The sequence below is a fragment of the Semicossyphus pulcher genome, unplaced genomic scaffold (genome assembly GCF_022749685.1).
Source record: "Semicossyphus pulcher isolate SPU_LCO1_2020_fin unplaced genomic scaffold, fSemPul1.0.p SCAF_23, whole genome shotgun sequence".
In the NCBI taxonomy this organism is placed as follows: Eukaryota; Metazoa; Chordata; class Actinopteri; order Labriformes; family Labridae; genus Semicossyphus; species Semicossyphus pulcher.
Window position 1 is genome coordinate 10,531,196 of NW_027211697.1, and position 25,235 is coordinate 10,556,430.

Genomic DNA, 25,235 nt, shown 5'->3' on the forward strand with positions numbered 1-25,235 from the left:
CTGATGATGAGAATTAACCTGTCAACAGGAAAATCCCCCTTTTGCATAAGCATGGCGTCATATATAGACCAGGGAATGAGGGAAATTGAAGTAAATAAGTGCCAATAAAAGAGCTGTTGTGCAGGGGCAGGCGGGGCACACCTGGTCAGGCCTGCTCAAGACCCAGTGTGACTGCCAGTCTGTCTCGAGGGACGATGTCTTGAAGGGACTGTTGTTTGGCCGGGTCTGGGATGGTTTGTTGTTCCATAGAGACTGGGTGATGCTGTCTCCACCAAGCAGGTTCATGGAAAGGTCTTGTCAGCTGACCTTGGCACTAGAAGCGGCTGAACAGGGAAGCTCATTTACAGTCAACCAAACATACATTTTGATGCCAGTATGTTTGGTACAGTGAGTTACATACAATGGAGTCCAATACAGTAGCTTGGAAAATAAACCAATCTTTATGTTACTTGTAACGGACAAAGTGTTAAAGAGGTCGTGACTTTAGGGTCATATTTAGGAGTTTAGGCATTTTTTAACAGCATTAGAGCATACAGGTGTTGAATTAAATTTTAAAAACACATTGAGCTTCTGTATTCTGGCTAAGCAAGGCTAAACTTCACAGTACTTTATGTGCATTTGGGATTTTGTCACGGTGTGCAATTGGTTGATTCGTTCCAACTAAATTGCCGTCTGCTAAGAAAAATGAGAAAAAGGATGTACATAGGACAGGATGTAATTTAGGTGAGATTAATTATTGAGTGCATTTTATATTGTGGTGTTCATTTCATTATGATTTTTAGGCTTTTTTGATGAAATATGAAAGACTTACAAATTAGTTTGAGCTGTTATCGAAAGACAACATTTGTTGTTGCTGAATATATTATGATACATAAGGCAGAGTTCTTTGTGTACAACGTTTTGTGAGCAGTTATGTTTATGTATAACAACTTCTTTAGCACTGCAACTGGGTGTCCTTGCAGGCTCAGCACTTATGTGTACCTAAAACAATATATAACACAACTAACTATTGCCTCATTTTATCTTAAATAATGTGCCCTTACCACATTAACTGAAATATTAAGAACTACAAAAACTGCCTTATCTCAATGCTGACGCAGCATTTAAAAAAACACAGAGCAAGATTTACATTCAAAGGTATGCTTGACTTTTTTTTGTAAATAAGAAATAACTTGTAGTACTGAGCTCTCTGCTCCAGGCATCAAGACCTCTTCCAGTCTGTTCACCACACAGCTGTTCTTTTGATAAATCCCAGACAATCTAATTGAAAACTCAGAGTTGGCCAGCTGTTTAACACAGTTTCGAATTTTGAATTAAAAGGCAGAAAGAGGAGGAGAAAAAAAGAGACTTCAGTTGTCTTTCAGTACAGATGTTGACATTAATGTTTTTGGACATTACCATATCTGTAATCACTGAATCCTCTGTGTTCAAATGTTACATTCACACGGTAAAAATCAGAACATCTCTTCAGCAAACAATTGACTTCTACTGCCCTCTGGTGTTTATATGAGGGAAAGCACACAAGAAATTGTAAATGTGTGTGTCTACATGTATGCAACACAAACACACAACTGCTTGTGTGCTTACATTTTATTGAGCATGCTGACAGCTGAGCAGCACAAAGCCTTAAAGCAATGTGAGATACCGTCAAACCAAAAAATTAAAGATATAGAATAGATAAACCTTTATTGATCCCACAATTGGGACATTTTCAGTGTTACACCACAGCAAATAGGAAAGACAAGAAGCACACAGTGCAAAATAGATATTAAACAATTCTGAAACATTTTCAGTTTTACAGAAAATACAACACAGTGCACAAAATGGTTTGACTTGGAATTACACATTGCAAGTATTATTGCGCATGCTTTTTTAAATATATACAGTACTGTGCAAAAGGCAGGTGTGAAAAAATGCTGTAAATTAAGAATGCTTTTAAAAAAAGAATAATTGTTTATTTTTATCAATTTACAAAATGATAAGTGAGCGAACGAAATAAACTAAATCAAATCGATATTTGGTGTTACTACCCTTTGCTTTCAAACCAGCATCAATTCTTATCGGTACACTTGCACAAAGTCAGGAATTTAGTAGGATTATAGTCAGGTGTATGATCAACCAATTATACCAAACAGGTGCTAATGATCATCATTCACATGTAGGTTTAAACACAGTCATTAACTGAAACCAAGGTGAGGCAAGACACAAGGTAGACAGAACGTCTTTCCCAGACAAAGATTTCAAAGCAGACTGGGGTTTCAAGATGTGCTGTTCAAGCTCTTTTGAAGAAGCACAAAGAAATGGGCAATGTTGAGGATCGTAGACGCAGTGGTCAGCCAAGGAAACTTAGTGCAGCAGATGAAAAACACGTCAAGCTTATTTCCCTTCGAAATCAGAAGATGTCCCGCAGTGCCATCAGCTCAGAACTGGCAGAAACCAGTTGGACCCAGGTACACCCATCTACTGTCCGGAGAAGCCTGGCCAAAAGTGGTCTTCATGGAAGAGTTGCAGCCAAAAAGCCACACCTCCGACATGGAAACAAGGCCAAGCGACTCAACTATGCACGAAAACATAGGAACTGGGGTGCAGAAAAATGGCAGCGGGTGCTCTGGACTGATGAGTCAAAATTTGAATTATTTGGCTGTAGCAGAAGGCAGTTTGTTTGCCGAAGGGTTGGAGAGCGGTACAATAATGAGTGTCTGCAAGCAACAGTGAAGAATGGTGGAGGTTCCTTGCAAGTTTGGGCCTTCATTTCTGCAAATGGAGTTGGAGATTTGGTCAGTATTAAGGGTCTCCTCAATGCTGAGAAATACAGGCAGATACTTTTCCATCATGCAATACCATCAGGGAGGCGTATGATTGGCCCCAAATGTATTCTGCAGCAGGATAATGACCCCAAACATACAGCCAATGTCATTAAGAACTATCTTCAGCGTAAAGAAGAACAAGAAGTCCTGGAAGTGATGGTATGGCCCCCACAGAGCCCTGATCTCAACATGATTGAGTCTGTCTGGGATTACATGAAGAGACACAAGGATTTGAGGAAGCCTACAACCACAGAAGGTCTGTGGTTAGTTCTACGAGATGCTTCGAACAACGTACCAGCCCAGTTCCTTAAAAAATTGTGCAAGTGTACCTAGAAGAATTGATGCTGTTTTGAAGGCAAAGGGTGGTCACACCAAATACTGATTTGATTTGGATTTCTCTTTTGTTCATTCACTGCATTTTGTTTATTGATGAAAATAAGCTATTAACACTCCCATTTTTGAAAGCATTCCTGGTTTACAGCATTTTTTCACGCCTGCCTAAAACTTTTGCACATTACTGTATGTATTGAACAGAACAGAACAGAAATTATTTTCAGTTTGTATGTGTGTTTTTATTTGTATATCTTGTGGTATCTCTTGTCATACACCGCGTGTGAAGCAGCCTGTGGCTGGAGGAGCTGCCCAGGGCTGTTACAATGCCATGCAGGGGGTGGGAAATGTTCTCCATGAGAGATGCTAGCCTTGTCATCATCCTCCTGTCTCCCACCATCTCCACAGGGTCAAGGGGGCAGCCCAAAACAGAGCTGGCCTTCTTCACCAGTTTTAGTCTCCTCCTGTCTGCCGCTGTAGCGTTGCTGTGCCACTCCATAGGAAATGGCTGATGCCACCACAGAGTCATAAAAGGTCCTCAGGAGAGCTCCCTGCACTCCAAAGGAACTGAGTCTCCTCAGCAGATGTAGTCTGCTCTGACCTTTCTCATAAAGAACATTGGTGTGATCTGTCTATTCCAATTTATTGTTCAGGTAAACACCCAGGTACTTGTATGAGTCCACAATTTCAATGTCCATTCCCTAGATGTTGTGTGGGAGGAGACGGTTTGTGCCTGTGACAGTCCACCACCAGTTCTCTGGTTTTCCCCGCATTTAACTGGAGGCAGTTCTGCCGGCACCAGTCCACAAAGTCCTGTGTCAGTTCCCTGTACTTCCAATCGTCCCCATCAGTGATGAGGCCTACGATGGCGGAGTCGTCGAAGAACTTCTGTAGGTGGCAGTTGGTTGTGTGGTGGGAGACTGCTGTGTGCTCCAGCTTGTCCCTCAGAAGCGTGGGCTGTATGGTGTTAAAAGCACTTGAGAAATCAAGAAACATAATTCTCACAGTGCTCCCAGTCATCTCCAGGTGAGAGAGAGATCTATGTAGGAGGTAGATGACCACATCATCAAGCCTGATGCCTGGCTGATAGGCGAACTGCAATGGGTCCATTGATGAGCTCACCAGGGGGCGAAGATGGCAAAGGGCCAACCTCTCCGGGATCTCCATCAGGTGCAATGTCAGTGCCACCGGCCTGTAGTGGTTGAGGTCTTTGGGGTGCGAAATTTTTCGGCACTGGTACCACGCAGGATGTCTTCCACAACTGTGGTACTCTCCCCAGCTTCAGGCTCATGTTGAACATGTGCTCCATAATACCACACAGCTAATCTGCACAGGATTTGAGGAGCCTGGAGCTGATGCCATCTGGGCCTGCAGCCTTCCTGACCTTGATCCTCCTCAGTTCTTTCTTCATCTGGCTTTTTGAAAAGGGACAGGTTGAAGCAGGGGGAGTGTGCCCGTTTTTCATGCTGCGTTAGCCTATGTATTGTGTCAACAGTGCGGTAGAACCAGTTTGAGTTTATTTGTCATATGCTTCACAACACAACAAGTGTCCATTAAATATATATTTAATCAACTTGTGATAATGAAATGTGTTCAACTTGCTAGTTAATATTTTAAGATTGTTAAACACACACACACACACACTCACACACGAGGAGTGTTTTAGTTGTGTAAGGTGTGGTGTTTGCTAAGTAACATCACGTGATAATCCAGCCTCAGGACTTTTAGCAGGGAACAGTAAAGGAATGCTGACCGTGGGTGGAGACAATATAAAAAAGATTTCAAGTTGGATCAAGCAGCACAGGAGTCATGTTCGTGCACTAAGGAGGAACACACAATAAGGTGAATGCAATCCATTCTCATCTGAATATGTTACTGAACACTAGCAGTAAGGAAATTAAGCTACTGTGCTGTTTTGTATTTATTAACCATTTCTTAATTTATCAGCTTTGAAAAGTAGATTTTAAATCTGCACCAATCTGCACCAAAAACGTGAAAGGTAACTGATTTGAAGGAAGTGTTGAAGAGTAAAGGAACTACTATTTAAGATCCTATGAAATTTCAGGTTGTAGGTTTTCATTGCTTAGTTTTGTATTTGTTTTAGTTGCCGTCATGATTTACTCATTTTACTCAGCCTTTGTTTCACTTCCTGCCTTTGTGACTGTGTGCTGCGCCCTCGTTGTTTTCCCCTGTGTTTGATTAGTCTCACCTGTCCCTTTGCCTTCCCCTTTCTTTGCTGGTTCATTGACGTCTACCTGTGAAACTGTCGTCTTTCGTCCTGAAACCGAGTTCCCAGTGTGGATATACTTTTTTCTCTGTTTCTTCTCCTTTTTTTATTTCTTGGACTTTAAGTTCAACCTTTTTTTGGATGTGGTAACCTGGACTCTTTAAGTAAGCCCTTTTGTTCTTTTGCCTTGACAGGTTTTTTTTGTCCTTTGTTTTATTTAATAAATCAAGTCTGCACCTGGGTCCTCTTCCTTTTTGTTTGAACTCTAACCGTGATGGTTATCTTTTTTCATTTACATTAAAAAAGCAAAAAGCATCTTTTACTACATCTTTTTAATCGGATGAAATATTTCAGTGTAGTTTATGTTCACTGTTGGTGCAATGTTAAATGATCAAAAAACCTTTGTCTGAAATTGTCCTTTTAAAATTAAAGGATTTTTTTATTAGTAGGGTAAATAAAACTTCAAGTTGCAGTAGTCATATAAAGCGATGAAGTGCAAAAGTTTTGTCTTCTTTTATGAAGGCACCTGTAGATTACTTATTCTTGGGCCAGCAAGAACAGTTGGTCGTGATGTTTGGTGTTCGAAGTCTGCGCCGGGCAGCTTTCTGAGGAGGCCATATTTCCAGTACCCGACGAGTGTGTTTTGTAGGTACGATCTCACATCCGACACACAAAAGGATATCCTCCCTATGTGTACTATGTTTATGTTTGCAGGTTGAACTGCATATTAGCCGGAGTATTTCTCACAGGCAACGTGAGAGTTGAAATCATGCTCGTCCTTTTCACACCAGACAGGAAATCTAGATAGTCAGTTATTTGAGGTGGAACTTGTGTCCTGACTGATAATTCTAGCAACCTTTTCTTGCATCTGCTATTATCTGTTCCTAACCCCTTTAATTAAATGTGATTTAGAATAACTGTCTGAAATATGTCAAGTTGTTAAAACTGATTAAAATATAATTATGTGATTATCTTGCAGTTTCCAGTCATGGATGATTTTGTTCGTGAAAAATTAACAGAATGGGGTCTCAGCAAATGGATAGAAAGATTTCGAGGTAAAGTATTACTGTTTTTTTGATTGGCACAGGTAATTTCCTACCAATATTGAAACATTGAAGCATATCTAATAGTAATATAAAAGTGCTGCAACATGGCTCTGCAATATAATGTTGATTTACACTTGACAGACATCCAGCATTTCCAATTTTTTTTTCATTTTTGCAGAACAAAGATTAATGTGAATTGTCTTTCTTGTAACAGTGCAAGAAATTGATGAGGAAAATCTTTACGATCTCGATAACCAAGACATCGATAACTTGATCACTCTAGTTGGACCAAGGGCAAAATTCAAGAAGAGACTCAAGTTGCTAAAGGTATTACTCTGCATGTGTTTGGTTTCACCATTTTCCTTTGTGTAGATCCACGCGATTATAACAGATGAGTATAAACCTCTGTTTTGAGGACAACAGATAAAGGATTATAAAACCAAAGACTCACTAAAAAGACTTTTTCTAAAAATTCTTTTAATAATTTTGGATTTTCAACTTTTTCCTTTCACGCTAGGGGGAACAAAATGCAACAAATCAGGTAACAATTATTTTTCTGCTCTTGTAAGTAGGATACAGTTTTGTCATATGGGAAATCCATAACGTCTATTAAAGTCATGCAGAATTTATTTTCAATGTATGCTGAAAATGTTGCATGGCTCTGCTCTTAGACTCATACTTTTATTTTCACTGTCAGCAGGAACATGAAGAAACAGCTGATTCTATTCAGGTAGGGATAAAAAAAGGATACATTTCCCTGGCATCTTATCTCTGGACATACCTCTATTATCCATAAATATGCAATAGAATTACTGAGTGTCCTGAGAAAAATCTTCCATCTTTGACTAAAGATTTGTCTGACTGGATCACCTTGTTGTTGACTGGGGACCTTGTTGTTTTATCACTTGCAAGCCTTTTAATGGACTCCACGTCCAAGGGCTTTGCAAGAATGTGCATCATCTGTGATGGAAATGCATGCAAAGGCACGTGCAAATTTTCAAGCCTGTCCTATCCTGTTTTAGGCTAATGCCTGAGTGAAAAAAGTTTCTTGATAAAACAAAGTTCGAAGATTCAAATGTACATTGTTCATCCTCAGGTTTTGGCCACCAGTGACACAAGTGAAAAAGGTAAGATACAAATCTTATTTATTGTTTGGTGATGATTGATGTTTTTATAGCAAGAATATCTTGCTTTGACAAAACAATTGAGACCATGTTTTATTATTGTGAGTTCTTTTGTTATTATTAGTAAAGAGAAGATTGGAGCTTCAGGAGGAGTCCAGCAGAATGCAATCACCAGCTAAGAAACGACAACGTGACACCACATACTCAGGTATTTGTTATTTAAAAAAAAAAATAACCACAAAAAATACTTTCTTACTTCCAGCAAAACTTTCAAAAAAGTCACCAGCTATTATTTTGTGTGCCATGTTTGTACATTAAACCAATTTTCGTGGTTTACTTAGTAACACACCATAGCAACAATATTCATGCTTCCAATATTAAGTAAATAACTTGGCTATGGACTGAAACATCGGCCGCTGTCTTACACCCCACGTACGTATACGTTTCATTGCTAGTTTCCTACAAATGCAGTTGTCATTTTCACGCCCACGTTTTTTAATAAGCAAATATACTGGTGCCAACCTGTGTGCCCATTGGCCTTAAAATGGTGGTCTTAAAGTGACGTGCAGCCAGGCAGAGTGGTGATTATTGTATTGAGGACACAGGAAACAACTGCACCATAGACTGGTTTAAAGTTTATGTAGCAGTATTTTCCTGCGATTTAAAGGGTGTGTTTTTAGATTGGGGTGCACATTGGATTGTTTAAACAGGGCCAGATGATGTTTTAAACCCAGACAAAGTTTTCATCCTGTGGCAAGTGGCTGTAAAAGCCTGATCAAACTCTCTGAGGCGTCCTTTATTGACTTTGAAGCATCTCATTCTTTTCCTCTTTGTTTATATAACATGGCACCGAACTGATAAACGTTTTTCTTTACTTTTACTCCAACAGAAAAATTCATGCTGTCTGAAGTGAAAAACATCATGACAGGTGTCCATTTCAAACTCCAGCACAGAGACAACACAAAGCTCAATGCTTTTCTGAAGTAAGAAATACATTTTATATTATATTTGTTTTAGGGGTCAGTTTTAGGAAGAGATTCACATCTGGTCTCTAAAGTAGACTCTTAAATTTTGCTCTTAGTTTAATGTATTGCATGTTAGAATCAGGTCCCTGCTGTGGCCACAAGTGGCACTGATGATAAAAACAAGCAGTCATTAGAGCTTTTAGTAAGGAAATATTGATTACAACTGCTTTATAAAAAAAGCTTGAGTTGGCTGTTCTTAGGCAGATGTCTTAACACATTCTTTCATTGTTATATTTTCCAAACGAATCATTTAACACAAATTTAAACACTTGTACAACAGGGAAAAAATGGGTGATTTGGAGACAGAAAAGAGGGAGCTGGTCGGTGTCTTTGGTAAAACAGGGTCTGGAAAGAGCTCTTTAATAAATGCTATCATTGGAGAGAAGGATCTGCTGCCCTCAGGAAGTGTCAGTGCATGTACCACAGTCATGATTAAAGTGGAGGCTAACATGAAGAGCCTGAAGTATGAGGCAGAGATTCAATTCATCACAAAAGAGGTAAAAACCAGCTCAATGTGAATATTTGACACTTTTTAAAAAGTTATGATGTAGCAGCTAATATACAGGTGCTGACTACATTGCTTCCTCCGATTATTTCATTCTATTCAATTAAACCAAGTTACAAGATAATTATTTCATTTCTTTTAGGAATGGAGGGAGGATTTGTGGTTCTTGTTAACTTTCACCGTGAATGATGCAGACCGTGACAAGCAAGATGCCGATGATTATGCAGCTGGTGTTGAAATGCTGTCAGCGCTGTATGGAGAAGAATGGAGAAACAGTTCCCAAGAAAATCTCATGAATGACAGACATTTTAGAGAAATTCCAGGATTTATCAATTCCAATAAGAAGACCCTGACCTGTGACACAGTAAGGAATTCATCTATGTTATAATTCTTGTATATATTCTTGTAAGTATGTATACATAAATGATTTGATGATTTTAATTGCTTGTCAAATTCCAATCAGGATTTTTTTTCATATCATGGGGAATTTAAACTAAATCCTGAATCTTTTTATTAATGGCAGGCCAGAGAACTGTCTGCAACACTTGTCAAATACACAAGAAGTGGCTCAAAAAACAAAGAAGGAAAAGAGGTAAACAGGTGGTTTTGGCCCCTGGTGAAGTGTGTGATTGTCAGGGTGCCAAATAATGACTTTCTCCAGCATGTCACACTTGTGGATTTACCTGGAAGTGGGGACCGCAACAAAAGCAGAGATAAAATGTGGAAAGGGGTAAGTCATTTAAATGCATTGCTGTATTATTATCATTTATTATCTTGTCTTAAAAGTGTAACATTTTATTACAAAAACTGATATATAGTTACTTACAATTAACTTGGATTAAATCCCTCTAGGTTGTTGAAAGCTGTTCCACTGTGTGGATTGTGACTGACATTAATAGAGCAGCAGCAGAGAAAGAACCATGGGAGATTCTGGAAAGTGCCGGCAGCCTGATGGGAAACGGTGGCCAGTGTCAGCAAATTCACTTTATCTGCACCAAGTCTGATATTATTGAAGAATCAGATGATCTGTAAGTGATTTTTTGAAACATTAGAAATAGAACTATACCCTGATGAATTTTGTAGCCAAGAGCTCAAGAGGAGTACACACAAGCAAATATGGAAGAAAGAAGTCACAAACAGGCTTTAAACTGTGTGCCTTGCCTTGATTTTGAACAACAAGACGAAGTGAAGGCCATTGTGTCCATTTTGGTCTTAAGAAAAGATGCTCCAAACCACAGCATGTATCTCTACTCTCCATTTCCTGCCATCTGCCCTCTGGCTCTAATTAAGATTGTTATAATCTATAAATGTCATGTCTCATTTGAATCTACTAATATTAAGCTTATGTGAAGGGCAATTAGTCATGCAGGTCTTGTAAACCAACAAACAAGGACAATGCTAATTGTGTGACTTAAAATTGACTGTTATTCATGGTATGAATATACAGTATACTTTATGTGCATATGTTTGTCTGCAAAATGTTTTGTTTTATTCTGAGAGAAAGAAGACAACTGCAAGCTTACGAAATTTTAGGTTTCGGGGCTTCAGATACAGAGTAAGATACAGCTTGATACTAATCTCTTCTTACAGTTCACTAGCTCATGTTCGTGCTGCCATCTTTAAGAGGAACATGGAAGCCAAGGAAGTAGTGAGGAGAGAATTCAGGAAACTAAACAAGGTCAAGGTGAGTTTTGTAAACTGAGAAAATCTAAAACAAAGTTGCTCCGACACTGCAATCCTGCCTTAAAATCACTCATCATTTTTTCAGAAACATTTCAGTGATGAATGTTTCAAAGTGTTCACAGTGAGCTCCAAAGAGTTTCGAAAGAAAAAAAGGCTGGAACCAGATGAAACTGGTAGGTGAAGCCCATGAGTAACTTTGTGCATAACAGAATATGCAAAACATGTTAGAAGTGTGAATGTAATCATGTAATATGTATATTGCATATTTTTTATACAGAAGTCCCCAAACTTCAGGATTTTCTGCAAAATCTCAATGACTGCCACTCAGAGACATTAAACTATGTGTCCGGAGCACATGGGATTCTGTCCCTAATTCAAGGGGCCAGCTGTGGAGGAGTGGTAAGATAAAGTAAAAACACTTTTATTGTTTTTATGTATCATAATCATCCTCAGTATTGACAGAAAACAATGATAATCTTATCAAATAAGTAACCCCAAGAAGTAACACTTCCATTCAGTGAAACTGGTTAAGCCACATTACAAAATTAGAGTCAATGTGGTGTACCTCACCTTTTATATCAATTTAATCTGGTAGGTTAACAGGTAGGTGGTCTTCCTTCTAGGCTCTAGGCCTGTCGCACCTCCACTTGTGACATCTTGCAGGGTTTTCAGCTGGGGACCATCGCTCATGGATGTTTTGCAAAAACATGTCCTGGTGGCAGGAAGGCGAACAGGGACGTCTCCCTGACACTCCCTGTAACTAACTTCTCTGCCAGAGCGAAAAGCTTACCTTCTCTGTGTCCTCCGATAACTCCCTGGTTGCCTTGTGCAGTCTGGCTCCCCAGAGCCCTTGGTGCTAGGTTTAGCAGAGCCGTCGTTGCACTCTGCAACCAGGTCAGCATATTTTAATCACTTACTTTCATGGGCTGCCTCCTTTCCCTCTTCCCATGGGACTGCCAGCTCAACCAGCAGTGCTTATTTTCCGTCTGAGGTCCACAGGAAATCTGGTGTCAGATGGTATTGACCACTGGCTTCCCCTGATATCATCCATGTAGCTTCTTAGCGGAGGATGTCTGCTGGCAGTTGGTCTCTGCCTATCGCTTGCCTTGCTCCAATTAGGATGACCTCAAACGCTGCCAACGAGAGGATTGGGAAGATGGATTATCCCATTGCTATCCCCCCTTCCAGCTGCTGCTATCCTATGGTGAACCTTTGCAGTCCATGCACATGCACATGCCTTGTAAAAACCTCATAACCATGGTCTTGATGTTTTCTGAGATGTAGAAAAAGTCCAGTGCAAAGGCAATGAGCTGGTGTGACTTGCATATATTTCTTATGTCTTTTCGCGGTCTGGATCTGTTCCCAAATCATTGAAGCATGCTCTATACAGCCTGGGACCCCTGTGTTGGGAGCGGACTATGCCTCTAAGTCAGATTCCTTAAGTAAAGGGAGGTATTAAAAATGGCTATTAAAAGATGTTAGTTACAAAAGAAATGAACAATTATTAAAAATAATTAGAGAGAGAGAGGTGTGTCTGTCTCAGGACAGGCAGAGATCAAAATGGAGAATGTGTCCATTAAGAGACCACATTGCTTTAGTGGCAAATAGGGGAGACCAAGAACTCATAAAATGGCCGATTCAAAGATGGCCACTGAACACTGTCCTTTGTCTCAACCAACGTGCACTAAGCACATGGGATGGGTCGAGACCCAGAAAAAGAACCGGGAGGTTTTATTCCTGGCTGTTTAGTCTGGTCAAAAGGTCAGTCCAAAATATTGTATGTGTGTAAGTCTTAAGAGTGCCGGGATAGAAAAGAGAGAAGTTAATTTAGCATGCAGACTATGTCTTTGTGTAAGCATAAGTAACCTAGACTACAATCAATACCTGACTAAACAGACATTACAACAATACAACTCAGTAACAAATCAACTCAATAACATTACAATACAGTAAACATTCCTGCTTAGCCGGTACTGTGAGTTATTCTAGCTTTGCCCAGATGTTACCAGTTACCGTTACCAGACTGTGGACGGAAAGGCATTGCTGTGCTGTATTGCAGGTTGTTAGACTGACGTTCCTGTTGCTCAACCGGACTGGGGGAGCAGTGGTTCTGGTGAAGAAAGTTGCAGTCGTCATATTGTTGTCCACTTGGAGGGTCCTTCCTTGCTCCTTTGCCCTTACTTGGAAAGTTAGCTGGCAGACTCTTTTAGCTGCTGCTAAACTATGGTTACTAGTTCGTGCTGAGTAAACTGGTAATCTTTTCTGCAGGATCTCGCATCGCTGCTGAGGCTTTGCTCTGTTAGCAAGCCATGAGAGCTATTGATTTGAAAGGAACTGCGGCAGCAGCTCCAACCATCTTGGAGGGCAGTGGAGAGCCTCTGAGCTTCCGAGACTGAGCTTCCGAGACTGCCTCTGAGACTGAGCTTCTCAGACTGAGGGTCTGAGACTGAGCTAAAAGCAATGGTTGTCTTCAGGTTTTACAGACCTAGCATGGGGGAGGGGTTTTCACGTGAAGGTGTGAAATACTAGAGGCTGCTGGGAGTTTGAGTTCGAAGTTCAGCTGCCAATCTGAAAAGTCAGTTTAAAGTCCATAAATGAACACATTCCAATATTGGAGATGCAATGAATAACAAGAACTGTCTTCTGGCAGCTGGTGTTGACAGTTATTCTCCTCTCAGTAGGTGTTCATCCTTCTTGCCAACACAGAGAAGATATTCTTCCCGTTGACGTTCAGTAGGGCTATACTTCTGGACTGGTCGAAGGTCTTTGAGTTCTGCGTCTTTGGAATGGAGACTGCCACTGTCCCTTGCCACTCAGAATGCTCAGTTTGGTCCAGCATTCCAGGTCAGTTTTTGTACAGCTTGTACGGTATCGTATTTGGTCCTGGTGCTGATGCCAATCTTGCACATAGAACCACCTCACTGAGTGTTGGGGGCGATGCATCAAACAGGACTGATGGTTCTGGTGGGCCAAGGGGTTCCTTCCTTGCAGAGTTGTTGCATTGATTGTGGATGTGTTTCTTTAGATCTTCTTTGGACACTTCCAGCATTCCACTGGCTTTCTCCTCAAGGAGCCCATGTGCATCAGAAGGGATTTCTAAAGAAGTTTGCTCTCTCTGTTTCTTTCCTTTTCCTCCGTTGCCAGATGCATTCTACCCTCTGTAGGTTAGCAAACCTCCTCTGATCTAATTCCAGAGGGCTTTTGGACCATCTTTTATTGACACCTCAGCTTTCCTCCAGCACTTACAAAGCCACTTTGTGCTTGCCACCAGTTCGTCGATTTCCTTCTCCCTCATCCCCTTTGTCCTTACTATTGCCTTCTTGAAATAGTGAAACAGTTTATGTGCCAACTCAAAAGAAACTACCATCAAGGTAGATTCCTTGAATGTTTGCTGTTAAGAGATGCTGCATAACAGCAGTAAAGGATAACCGTATGCCTGACAAACAGAATTTGGTTGCCTTGTATTTAACAGTACACAGATCCATGATAGGCCATACCTTGTACATTTTTTGGTTGTAATACAAACTTACTTCCATGGTGCTCTAGAAGCAGGAATTACTCAAAGTTGATCAATTTATTTTTTAAATGATTCAAGAAAGTCTGTGTTACAACATAATTTGGTGTGTCAATGGCAAGAATAGTATTTCATACTGCCTTATTTGCTGTTTCTACTCTCACATAGTTTAGGTGTATGGTCTCTTAGAATATAGTATTTCTTGTGTTTGTCTAATTTGGTAAAAATGACCTTTCGACACATGCAATTATATGTCTAATTTGTGTTCTGTTTAAAATATGACCAGGAATTTCATGAGGAAGAAGTTTCATTGTTTTAAATACTGATTGTTTTCTGTTTGATTTCAGGCTGGTGAAAAAGCAGATGTGTCCTCAGAGCTTGAAGAAAACTTGAGGCATGGGCTTGAGAAAGTATTGGAGCCCATCCAAAAGGCCTTAGAGGCTTTTGAGAACTGCCTCATCGAGGGGGTTGAAAAATCCCAAAGTTCATGGGAACGTGCCTTGAAGTCTTTCTTAAATCATGTACTTGAATAATTTATTTTTTCACCAAAACCACTGATTTTGCTCCTCATATTAAAATGTAATGGTCTAAAAAATGTTCTAATTGTGTTTTTGTTTCAGAGGAGGACAGGACGTGGTTTTCACAAGATATTGAAGTGTGTAGTTGTAAACAATGGTGCCACCAAAACAGGAAAAGGGAAACAACTAAACCTCAATGTGAAATTAGCGTCATGGCTGACGGACAGCATTGATGAGGAATTCAGGAAGACCTTTCCGTAAGAAATTACTAAATTAGGACAAGAACACTCTCTGAAGAACTATGTCGAATACAATATTAATGAAACAATTGAATGCAGTAAATGAATGCAAGTCATTGTAATGTAATACATATATTCATCAATAAATGTTATTTGTATAGCACCGATACATAACCTCAAGATACTTTACAAAAAGAGCAGGCCTAGATAGAGATGGGTATCGTTGGGTGGGGCTTACCCGGTTTGTCACGTGTACTAAGTTTGCTGGGTAACAGCTTCCAGTGAGAAGTTTGGCGCATGTCTCTGCCTGATGCTGCACTTTAGACAGCTGTTTGGACAGATTGCTCGTGATTCCGCCCTTACAAGCAAAAGTGTAGTTGCCCTTGTGGCAATGAGCATCGTCGGCATCGACTCTGGTCAAGTGTAACCACACTTTTGAATGTTTAGTTCTCTCCGGTATCGTAACGAGCAGGATCTGTTGTGTGCACGCGCATGTGTATGTGTGTAGCATGTGTGAGAGAGAGCTGCCCCCGCCCCTCACACACAGGCTCCGCGAAAGAGATTCTTCTGGATTGGAATATGCGTCATAGACCAATGTCTTAATCTTATTGCAAATTAGAAACAGTTGGTGGGATTAAAAGTGCAAGATCATGTTTTTGTAGCAATAATAAACATGATTTTTATTTCGTCCAATACCGGAAGCAGAACCAATAACGTCGGATGTATATTAATACTGCGGTATTTCATAATTCAGCCCCGGGGCCTGTTTAGTACCGGGGTTCGGTACCCATCCCTAGGCCTAGACTGTACACTTTGTTTATTTAATAATGTGTTTATTTATTTTAAAAGACCCAAAACAAGTCCAGCATGAGCAAGCACTTGGCAACATAGCCCAACAGTGGCAAGGACATTTTCAGTGGCAGAAACCAAGATCATGGTGAAGAGAACGTTTTCAGAGCTGGATGTGAAAAATTAAAAAGGACTCTTTCAAAAGAGCTATAGGGTCTCGGGTTGATTGTAAGGCTAGAACTACATATGGCTGCCACTTCTCCACCTACAAAGGAAATTATTGAATTTGAAACTCGGCAATTCTTGCTTAATGAAACATTTACTTGTGACCATGTTTCAGAAATGAATCAAAGTGTGGACCATTCAACGGGGCCATCAATACCTTTTCACTGAACACGGAGACGCTGATTGAAAAGTACAAAGATGTGGAACTGCAACTGATATATCTCAGGACGGAGGTAAAACGGGAATAGTACAATCTTATCCAATAGTCTTGTATCAAGCTGTTTGTCCTGGGGTCTGTTTCAGAAAGCGGGTGTAGTGAAAAGCCAGAGTTTGTTAACCCTGAAATGAGAAAAACCTCGGGTTCGCCATTTCAGAAAGAGAGGTAACTTTAACTCTGAGTTGGTTACTATGGTAACTGTGTCTGTGAACCTAACCTGGTCACGAGCAGGTTTTCTTCAGGAAACTCAGAGTTTCGCTCTGTCTCCTCCCTCTAGAATATAAAACCCTCATTCGACTTCCTCATTCATTCAGCCCGTCTCACGCATGTGTTTGAGCGGTTACCGAATTAAAAGAAGAAACGTTGTGTCTCTGTGGTGCTCTGACCCCTTTGCAAAAGTCTTTTATAATTATGATAAAAAAAATCAAAAGACAAATCTGTGTCAAAGTCATCATTTGTAGATTTTCCACCACCACTGCAGAGAGCACTCAAATAAGACGCTGTAAGTTATTGGAATTATTATTATTTTTTTAACTAACACAATTCAGTTTAATCAACATGAATTATAATGTATGTGAAGTCAGCATCATGTTAGGGATAAAGCTAATGCACATTAAAACAGCCACTGAATGATATTTCATTAGTTTAATATTTAAAATATGATTGAAGTGAGGTTCAGCTATGAGCCGGTTCTGCCTGAGCCTTACCTTTGAATGATGTTCTGGTATTTTATTTTTAACTGCTTCCATGTACGTTTTTTTCTCCTGCTGGATTGCTCCTAAATTAATATACATTTTAGCTTCCGGTCGTGATTAAGTATTAGATAAATAGAACAGTTCAAACTTGCAAATTTACTCGAGCAGCAGTTTCTTCCCATGCCGCTTCTCTCTCTTTTGCATTTGCAGCCGTGTTACTTTATTTTTCTAAAAACATGCTCGTATTCGCTGAACGTCCGTGTGAGGATTTCGAGCTCCACTGGTGTGACGTAGGAGAACCTCTTTTTGTGTACCGTTGCCATGGTGAATCGTGGTATCGGGGCTCCATTAATGCTGGCTTTTTATAGTCAGCGTGCACACACTTAACTCCGGCTGAACCTACTCAGAGTTGATTGAACTAACTCTGAGATAGGAAACTCTGAGTTTTCGGTTCCAGAACAGCTGATCGGAGTAGATCAACTCAGAGTTCAGGGTTAGACTTAGAGTTTGTTGAACCTGCTTTGTGAAACGGACCCATGGTAAGGGAGACTCAAAAACAGGGTGAGGTATGGAATTAAGACTGTAAGAACATTTAACAATGAAGAAAAAAAAAACATACATTGCTTATGTAGGATGCCTTTAATATAGTACATGTTAGCAATGCAGACATAAATGTTCAACAACACAGGTTGTTTATTCCCTCTCTCTTAGGAAGAAAGACTGAAGACAAAACTCGACAAAACCATCCGGCAGCGTAAGAAAGAAATCTACAGCAGCCTGACCACAACAATCGAGGAAATCATGCAAACATGCTATGATGGTAAGATAAAAGATCTTGACATATAAAACCTGACACTATATTAAGATGACTTCACATCATTACATTAATTTATAACATTTTTCTGTTTTATTGTAGAAGCAAAAACATTTACAGGAAAGGGCTCACTGGAAAAGATGAGGGACACAATTGAGCAGCATGTACATGCTAACAAGGACACCATGTTTGAGGAGGCTAAAAATGCTATGTTGTCAAAACTGCGAATCTTGAAGGTTTGTCACATTTCATAATACATCATAAGATGACAGTGTAGTAAAACATGTGTTGCACATCTTAAACTGTATGCATGATTCTATGTTATTATTTACATGAAGGATTTTTCTACATTCAAGCTGAATGTGCTTCATTCTGAAAATGGCTATCTCAACTAAAACAGTTACAAACAAGCAACTTTTGTTATTCATTATTAAGACAGAAATACACAGAAGATTATTTTTCTATTAAAGACTTGGGTTTTCTGCTGTCTGAGAGCCCAGTATCTTGAACACAATGTTTATATGTGTTGGTAATAAATGTTAAATATCTTGATGCTGATTTAGGACGACATCTGGAGCACACTGGTGGACACAATGTCGGAATCAATTGAGCTGTCACTCAATACAGATGATAGATCAGTTCCAGGTAAAGGGAATGTTTAAAATTTGTTTTTGCTAATACACAAAGCACAGAACTCATCAGAAGTGGAGACATTTTGCATTTGATATGAGTCAGGCACAAAATTGGCTCCACAGCGTCCCCTCAAAACTTCCTCGAAGTACACCATCGAGCAGATTTAGCTTACATGTACTAAATTTGGTTTGCATGTTTATCATGTCCAGTCCTACAAAAAAGCCTGTGGTACCCAAACCCTGATACCACCGGGAAGTTAATCCATTTTGATTTTATAATGGTGTATTTATGACCATTACAGAGGTCATACCTAAACTAACTCCTCCTAGGTGGTTCCAGTGTAGAAAAAAACGGCTACAAGCTGTTCAAGTTTTGAGTTTCTATCAAAAGGTGTGGCCATGGCAGTGTGTTGAATTTGGAGGTTTCTCAGGAAGAGACAGGAAGCTCTCTCGCCTCATATTTCCTGTTTAATGTCAGACCTGAAGACAGGCCTGAAGACTTCTACTTGCTTATTTAAATTCATAGAAATAGTGTTAGCTGCTAGCAAGAAGATATGACGAGCTTTAGTTTTTAATGTGCCGCTTACAGCCAGTTGGGCAGATCCACCTCATATGTGATCAGCCCTAAGACTTGATAATGAAAACTTTAGTTTTAAAAGTTTACATTGAAGGGTCTGTCCTTTGGGGTGCAATGAATTTGATGTGATGCCAGAGAAACAGGAAGTTGTGTTGAGAGGCTGCTAGAGCTTAAAAGCTCACAAAACCTGGCACACACATCAGTTCAATGTATTGGTAGGATACGATGTGAGCCCAAATATGAGGCCATATCCAGTCAAATGCTAACTTGTAAGAGGAAGTAACAGGAACATAATACACCTTCGAAGATGTTTAGTGTGTGTGTGTTTGTGTGTGTTCTCTTGCACCACATAGACGAAACAGGAAGTGAAATTTAACCCTTTTTGTGGAATCCAAAACATGAAAATTCAGAGAAATGTTTTGAGTTCAGCGTGACGTACTTATTCCTAAGCTGTGCCACACAACTAAGTGCACAAAGATGCAAGGGCAATTCCTATGGTGCTTGCAGCTTTAACTATTGTGCATTTTTTCAGATGTGAAAGAGGACCTTGAGACGGTGACAAAGTACTATGAAGTACTGAAGAGTACTGATGATGCTTCTAATCGCAATAGTGCTGATCAAACCGGCCCGTCAGCTGCACAGGTGCGTTTTAGTTAAACTGATGGTTGATAGTGAGCATTCAAGCAGATGATGAAAGGGTGATATGACATGTCATTACCGTTCAATGTCACAAGCTTGCTGTTTAACTCTCTGGTGGATGTGTCAGTTTTGATAGGTGGAGAAAAACAGCAGAGGCCTTTTTAACCACTGAGGGTCCCAGCAGGCACACTGATAGGAAACAAGAGGCCTCTGGATTTGGTCTCATCCATTTTTGTGAAGTTGTAATCTCTGTTCTGTTGGAGGGTTGTTTTTACGAGTTCACTCATGTGAATTTCATGATGTGGGGTGGGTGGGGGCAACCATCCAAGGTCCCCAGTCGGATTCTAACCGGAGATGTTATGGTTTTCATGAGGAGGGTTTTTTTTCCTTTAATGATTCAACAGTTTTATTCTTCTTCTTGAATATATGCTCATGTTTTTTTTGTGGGTGTTTTGATTATATGAGTTTAGTATTTGATGATTTGGATGTATGCACTGCATTTTTACTGATTTTATGGGTGATTAAATTAAACCTTGAATCTTGATCAAAGTATAATCTGTTAGTTTGATTTGATAAAACTTTAGGCTTTTAGGGTGATCGAGATCTATTTTTCTGTAATCATTTAGGACCAAACTGTTGTTAAATGTGTTATAATGGTAAATCTGTGTGGTGATATATTAGAAATAGATATGGATAACAGATCGACTTATCTGGCTGTGTGATATGTATTGTACAATGTTCTTGTTTAATTTTTAATTCTTTGCTGATTATAAATTCATAACTGTATGGTATACAGTATGCTATACAATAAACCTCATTAAAATTCACTTGAATGTAGCTTTTTCTTCTTTTATTGTGCATGTTTTTGAAACAACAACAGGGCAAACATGCTGCAAAAGGCCCAAAAGAACTCCGTCAAGAGCTAACGTGCTGCCAATTAGGGCTCGATTCATACTTGTACGCAATCTCATTTCTAAATGACCTGAAATCCCCAGGGAGCTAAGAAGGAAATACCGGGGCTGCAGAGCCAATAAGGAACTGTAGGCTCTGTGAACTGTCCGTTTGTGTAACCACAGCGTTAACCAGCACCGGAACGAGGTGCCGCTGTTAACGGGAATACTCTAACTGAAAATCCACCTCGCGGAACGGAGCTGCTGACATCACAGATGATGTCGGCGGGATGATCGAGGCTCCTTTACGCGGTGTGGTTTAGAAGTGAACGTATTCCCGTTTAACCAGCACGTGACACAGCCGACTCACAACAGAGGACACACCCTGGACCTGGTCATGACCTATGGCCTCTCCACTGGTGTGTCCTCTGTTGTTGACCTGGCTGTGTCTGAACACTACTGTGTGTATTTTGACATCGCCGATTTTAACCACCAGGAGGCCCCAGTCAGAACAGTGAGGAAATGCTACCTGACTTCTGAGGTGGCTGCAAATTTTATCAAGATTTTACCGAGCACTCCTGCTGAAATTTTACCCGCACCATGTGATTTTATTGCTGACAATTTTAACAGGAAATTGAAATTAGCACTGGACTCTGTGGCTCCACTTTTAACAAAAACAATAAAAACAAAACCTTTACCCCCGTGGAGAAATGAGGAAATTAAAAAATCAAAAAGACAATGCAGGAGTGCGGAGAGAAGGTGGAGAAAAAATAAACTCACAGTCCATTATCAGATATTTATCATCTCAAATCGTACAATAAAACAGTCAAACAGGCAAGAATATCCCATTTCTCAAAACTCATCACAGACAACAAAAATAACCCCAAATTTATTTTCTCCAACTTCGATCTTTTAACCAACACCAATTTTAAAAAATCCTCAGAGTCACCAACAGACGCCCTCTGTGAGGACTTTGCAGACCACTTCAGAAGTAAAATCGACGACGTCAGATCCAGTCTTTTAGCACATCAGAATGTAACTTTTGTCACACCTGGACAGTCGCTTTTATCCGAGGAAACACTGGAGAGTTTTGTCCTGGTTGATGCAAGGACACTTGGTCGAGTTTTCTCCCAGGTAAAGCCAACAACCTGCCTTTTAGATCCAATTCCCACATCACTTTTAAAGACATTTTATGGATTCTTCGAGGAACAGATTTTAAATATAGTGAATTGCTCTCTTCAGACGGGTGTCTTCCTTGCTGCTTTCAAAACGGCAGTGGTGAGAGGCCCCTTCTGAAGAAGAGTAATTTAGATCCCAACATTTTTAATAATTACCGACCTGTATCCAACTTACCATTTTTAAGAAAAATTTTAGAAAAACTGGTTTTTAAGCAACTAAATGACTTTTTAAATAGAAACAATGTTTTAGAGAAGCATCAATCTGGTTTTAGGATGAACCACAGTACCGAGACAGCCCTTTTAAAGATTTTAAATGACATCAGGTGTGACGCAGACTCACAGAAAGTAACAGTCTTGGTTCTACTGGATCTAAGCGCCGCCTTTGACACAGTCGACCATCACATTTTATTAAAAAGACTCAGGAACCTGGTCGGCCTCTCCGGTACTGTTTTTAATTGGTTCAGTTCTTATCTCACAGATCGATCGTTCTCTGTAAGTATGGATACATGTTCCTCAGGAACCCATGAAATTAGGTGTGGGGTGCCCCAAGGGTCAATCTTAGGTCCAATTTATTTTTAATATTTATATGCTTCCACTTGGGGACGTCATCAGGAGGCACCGCATCAATTTTCACAGCTACGCTGATGACACGCAGCTGTACATTGCCGTGTCTCCTGATGACACAGGGCCAATTGATACCCTTTTAAACTGTATTTTAGATATTAAGTCATGGATGGCAGAGAACTTCCTACAGCTCAACCAGGACAAAACAGAAGTTTTAATCATTGGTCCTGAAGGCAAGAGAGAGAAACTTTTACCAAAACTGCAGGATTTTAAACCATCACAATACGTAGAGGATCTGGGTGTCATTTTTGACTCTGAGCTCACTTTTATCCCACACATTAAAAAACGTAACAAAAACAGGTTTTTATCATCTTAAGAATACGGAGGGGGCTGATGCATGCTTTTGTCTCTTGTCGTTTAGACTATTGTAATGCCCTGCTTGTGTGCTGACGAAGACCAGAGGGCGGGAGCACATTACACCAGTTTTAAAGTCGCTGCATTGGCTCCCAGTGTGTTTCAGGATCGATTTTAAGGTTATTTTATTAGTTTTTAAATGTCTTAATGGTCTTGCGCCATCTTATCTATCTGAACTGCTTTTATCATATCAACCCTCGCGGACCCTGAGGTCCTCCGGCACCGGCCTTTTAGTCATTCCTAAAGTTAGAACAAAAACCCACGCTGAGGCAGCATTCAGTTACTGTGGCCCACACTTGTGGAACAGCCTGCTGGAGAGCATCAGGACTGCAGAGACTGTTGATATTTTTAAAAAGAAGCTCAAGACTCACATTTTCAACTTGGCTTTTAACTGATTTATCCTATTCTTTTACTATTTTATTCTATTTTTAATAACTAATATTTTTATTGATTTATTCATAATTCTTTTTGCACTTTATTGTTATTAAATCTTCTAAGTCTTATTTTTATTCTTTCTTTCTTTCTTTATTCTTAAATCTGTCTATCTCGAAGTTTAATACATTTTATTTTATTTTTTCGATTTTTATCATTTTATTTCTTCCATTTATCTCAGCCTATCTTATTGTCTTTTATCCTTTTACTTTTTAGCTCCAGTGTTTCCTCATGGGAGCCCTCCACACTGGGAGTTGTGTCTGGTCTGCCCACGGGGGCTGCGTCCTGGAGATCCCTCAGGCCCGGAGGACCGTGGGGCTCTGCACCTTGTGCGGAGTCTATCCCGGTCTTTCGGGGTAGGGGTGGTCTCTGTGGGTGGCACTCCCTGCAGGCGTAGACTGTGACCCCACCCAGTGCGGATGGCTCCCATAGGTGGCGTTTTCCTCACCTGTTCCTCAGTGTCCTGCCATGTCTCTTTACCATGTTTTATCCTGAGTGCGTGCGTGTGTGTGTGGGTGGGTGTATGTGTGTGAGTGTGTGTGTGCATACGTGTACATGTGTGTCTGTCTGTATCTGTGTGTGATAAAGTGTATGTGTGCCTCTGCCAGTGGGTCGGGAGGGGCAGGTTTCCAGTATTTGTATTATTGTGATATGTTTTTAATTCTTGTGATATGTTTTTAATTTTTCTGTGAAGCACTTTGTGTTGCATTCTTTTTGCATGAAAGGTGCTATATAAATAAAGTTTGATTTGATTTGATTTGAACAGCGTCATCTCGTCCCGGTGCTGGTTAACGCAGCGTCTACATAAACGGACAGTCCACTGAGCGGACATGCTGTTTAATGTTGGCGCCTGAGGTGGTGTGTGCCGACAGGAAACAGGAGACGTAATTTTTTTCGTTTCATGAAGTGACTGTCACTGGGCTGATCACGCTGATTAAACATGTATTTGATCATCATTAGCAGTGGTTGATGACAACTGAAGTCTGTTAGTATTTGTTTTTATAAAGAAAGTGTCGCTCCAACTGTACTCTCTACTTTTTCAGGTGTCAGAGTCTGAACCAATGGTCTGAACCAAGAGTGATGAAAGTAGGAGGGGGTTTGTTTTATTATCAGACTTTAAAGTCCCAAATAATAAAAAGTATGACTGATTAAATAACAAAAATATATCGCAATGTATGCTGTTTATGCATGTCCATTTTAGGATTAATTTTAAAATTCTTTTAAAGCCTTGAATGGCCTTGCCCCACCTTACCTCTCTGAGCTGCTGCACCCCTACACTCCCAGCCGCTCCTGACAGTCCCTAAAGCTAGGCTTAAGCTCAGAGGTGAACGAGCATTTGCTGTTGCAGCTCCAAAACTGTGGAATGAATTGCCACTCCACATTAGACAGGCCTCCTCCCTGTCTCATTTTAAATCTCTGAGTTTGACTTTTGGGTATGTTCAACAGCCGTTTACACCCTGTTGAACATACCCAAAAGTCAAACCCATTATAAAAGAATGCTAAAACTTACCTGAGGGCATATCAGGTGAGCCAACTGCTAAACACAGGGTGTTTAACAGGGTGTTTAGCAGGGCAGGGCAAGTTTTAGCATTCTTTTATCATGGGTTTGACTTTTGGGTGTGTTCAACAGCTGTTTACACTCTGTTGAAATCCAACAACCTGGATTTGGAGATTACTTAAACTTGTTGGTTTTAAGATTTCAACACACACAGGTGTTCAAACATGTTTAAATTTTAGTATCAGTCAAAGTATGCAGACCTAAGGTGGAGACAATATAAAAGACATTTCAAGTTAGATCAAGCAGCAGAGGAGTCATGTTCATGCACTAAGGAGGAACACACAAAATATAAGTACCATAAGGTGAATGTATTACAGTCTAACTGAATATGTTAAACACTAGCAGTAAGAAAATAAACCTACTGTGCTATGTTGTATTTATTAACCATGTGTTCATTTATTATAATTAAAGCTACCTACGTGTGTGCTATCTTATACTTTGCCAACATTACTGGCTGAGCTGCATTCCTGAGTTTTATTTAAAAAAGGCACAATGCCTGCATTAGTAGCAGGAAATGCCGCCCAGCTCTTGCTGTGACGTGACGGAACATACTATATAAGACGCATGCAGTAAGGTATCAGGGATTCTGTGGC

At 40.1% G+C, this 25,235-nt stretch overlaps 1 protein-coding gene across 2 annotated transcripts; it reads left to right on the forward strand.

Moving 5' to 3' along the window:
- Positions 1-4,832: 4,832 nt before the first annotated feature.
- Positions 4,833-19,820, forward strand: LOC138602648 (nuclear GTPase SLIP-GC-like). Of its 2 annotated transcripts, none has more exons than XM_069674156.1 (23): positions 4,833-4,979; positions 6,344-6,419; positions 6,625-6,737; positions 6,928-6,951; positions 7,108-7,140; positions 7,507-7,537; positions 7,659-7,742; positions 8,424-8,517; positions 8,840-9,056; positions 9,207-9,428; positions 9,588-9,794; positions 9,917-10,092; positions 10,655-10,748; positions 10,833-10,920; positions 11,025-11,146; positions 14,609-14,782; positions 14,882-15,036; positions 16,148-16,265; positions 17,656-17,764; positions 17,861-17,994; positions 18,322-18,403; positions 19,500-19,609; positions 19,734-19,820. In XM_069674156.1, exons 2-23 carry the CDS (start codon positions 6,353-6,355, stop codon positions 19,737-19,739), a joined length of 2,460 nt encoding a protein of 819 aa, XP_069530257.1. In that variant the 5' UTR covers positions 4,833-4,979; positions 6,344-6,352; the 3' UTR covers positions 19,740-19,820. The 2 variants fall into 2 exon arrangements, with proteins under 2 accessions (XP_069530257.1, XP_069530258.1); XM_069674157.1 differs by having other exon boundaries at positions 7,111-7,140.
- Positions 19,821-25,235: the final 5,415 nt, after the last annotated feature.

Coding starts and splice junctions, on each gene's coding strand:
- LOC138602648 (XM_069674156.1), top strand. CDS start 6,353: ATGGATGATTTTGTTCGTGAAAAATTAACAGAATGGGGTCTCAGCAAA. Junction 8,518..8,839: donor AAGCTCAATGCTTTTCTGAA/GTAAGAAATACA, acceptor CTTGTACAACAG/GGAAAAAATGGGTGATTTGG. Junction 9,795..9,916: donor GAGATAAAATGTGGAAAGGG/GTAAGTCATTTA, acceptor AAATCCCTCTAG/GTTGTTGAAAGCTGTTCCAC.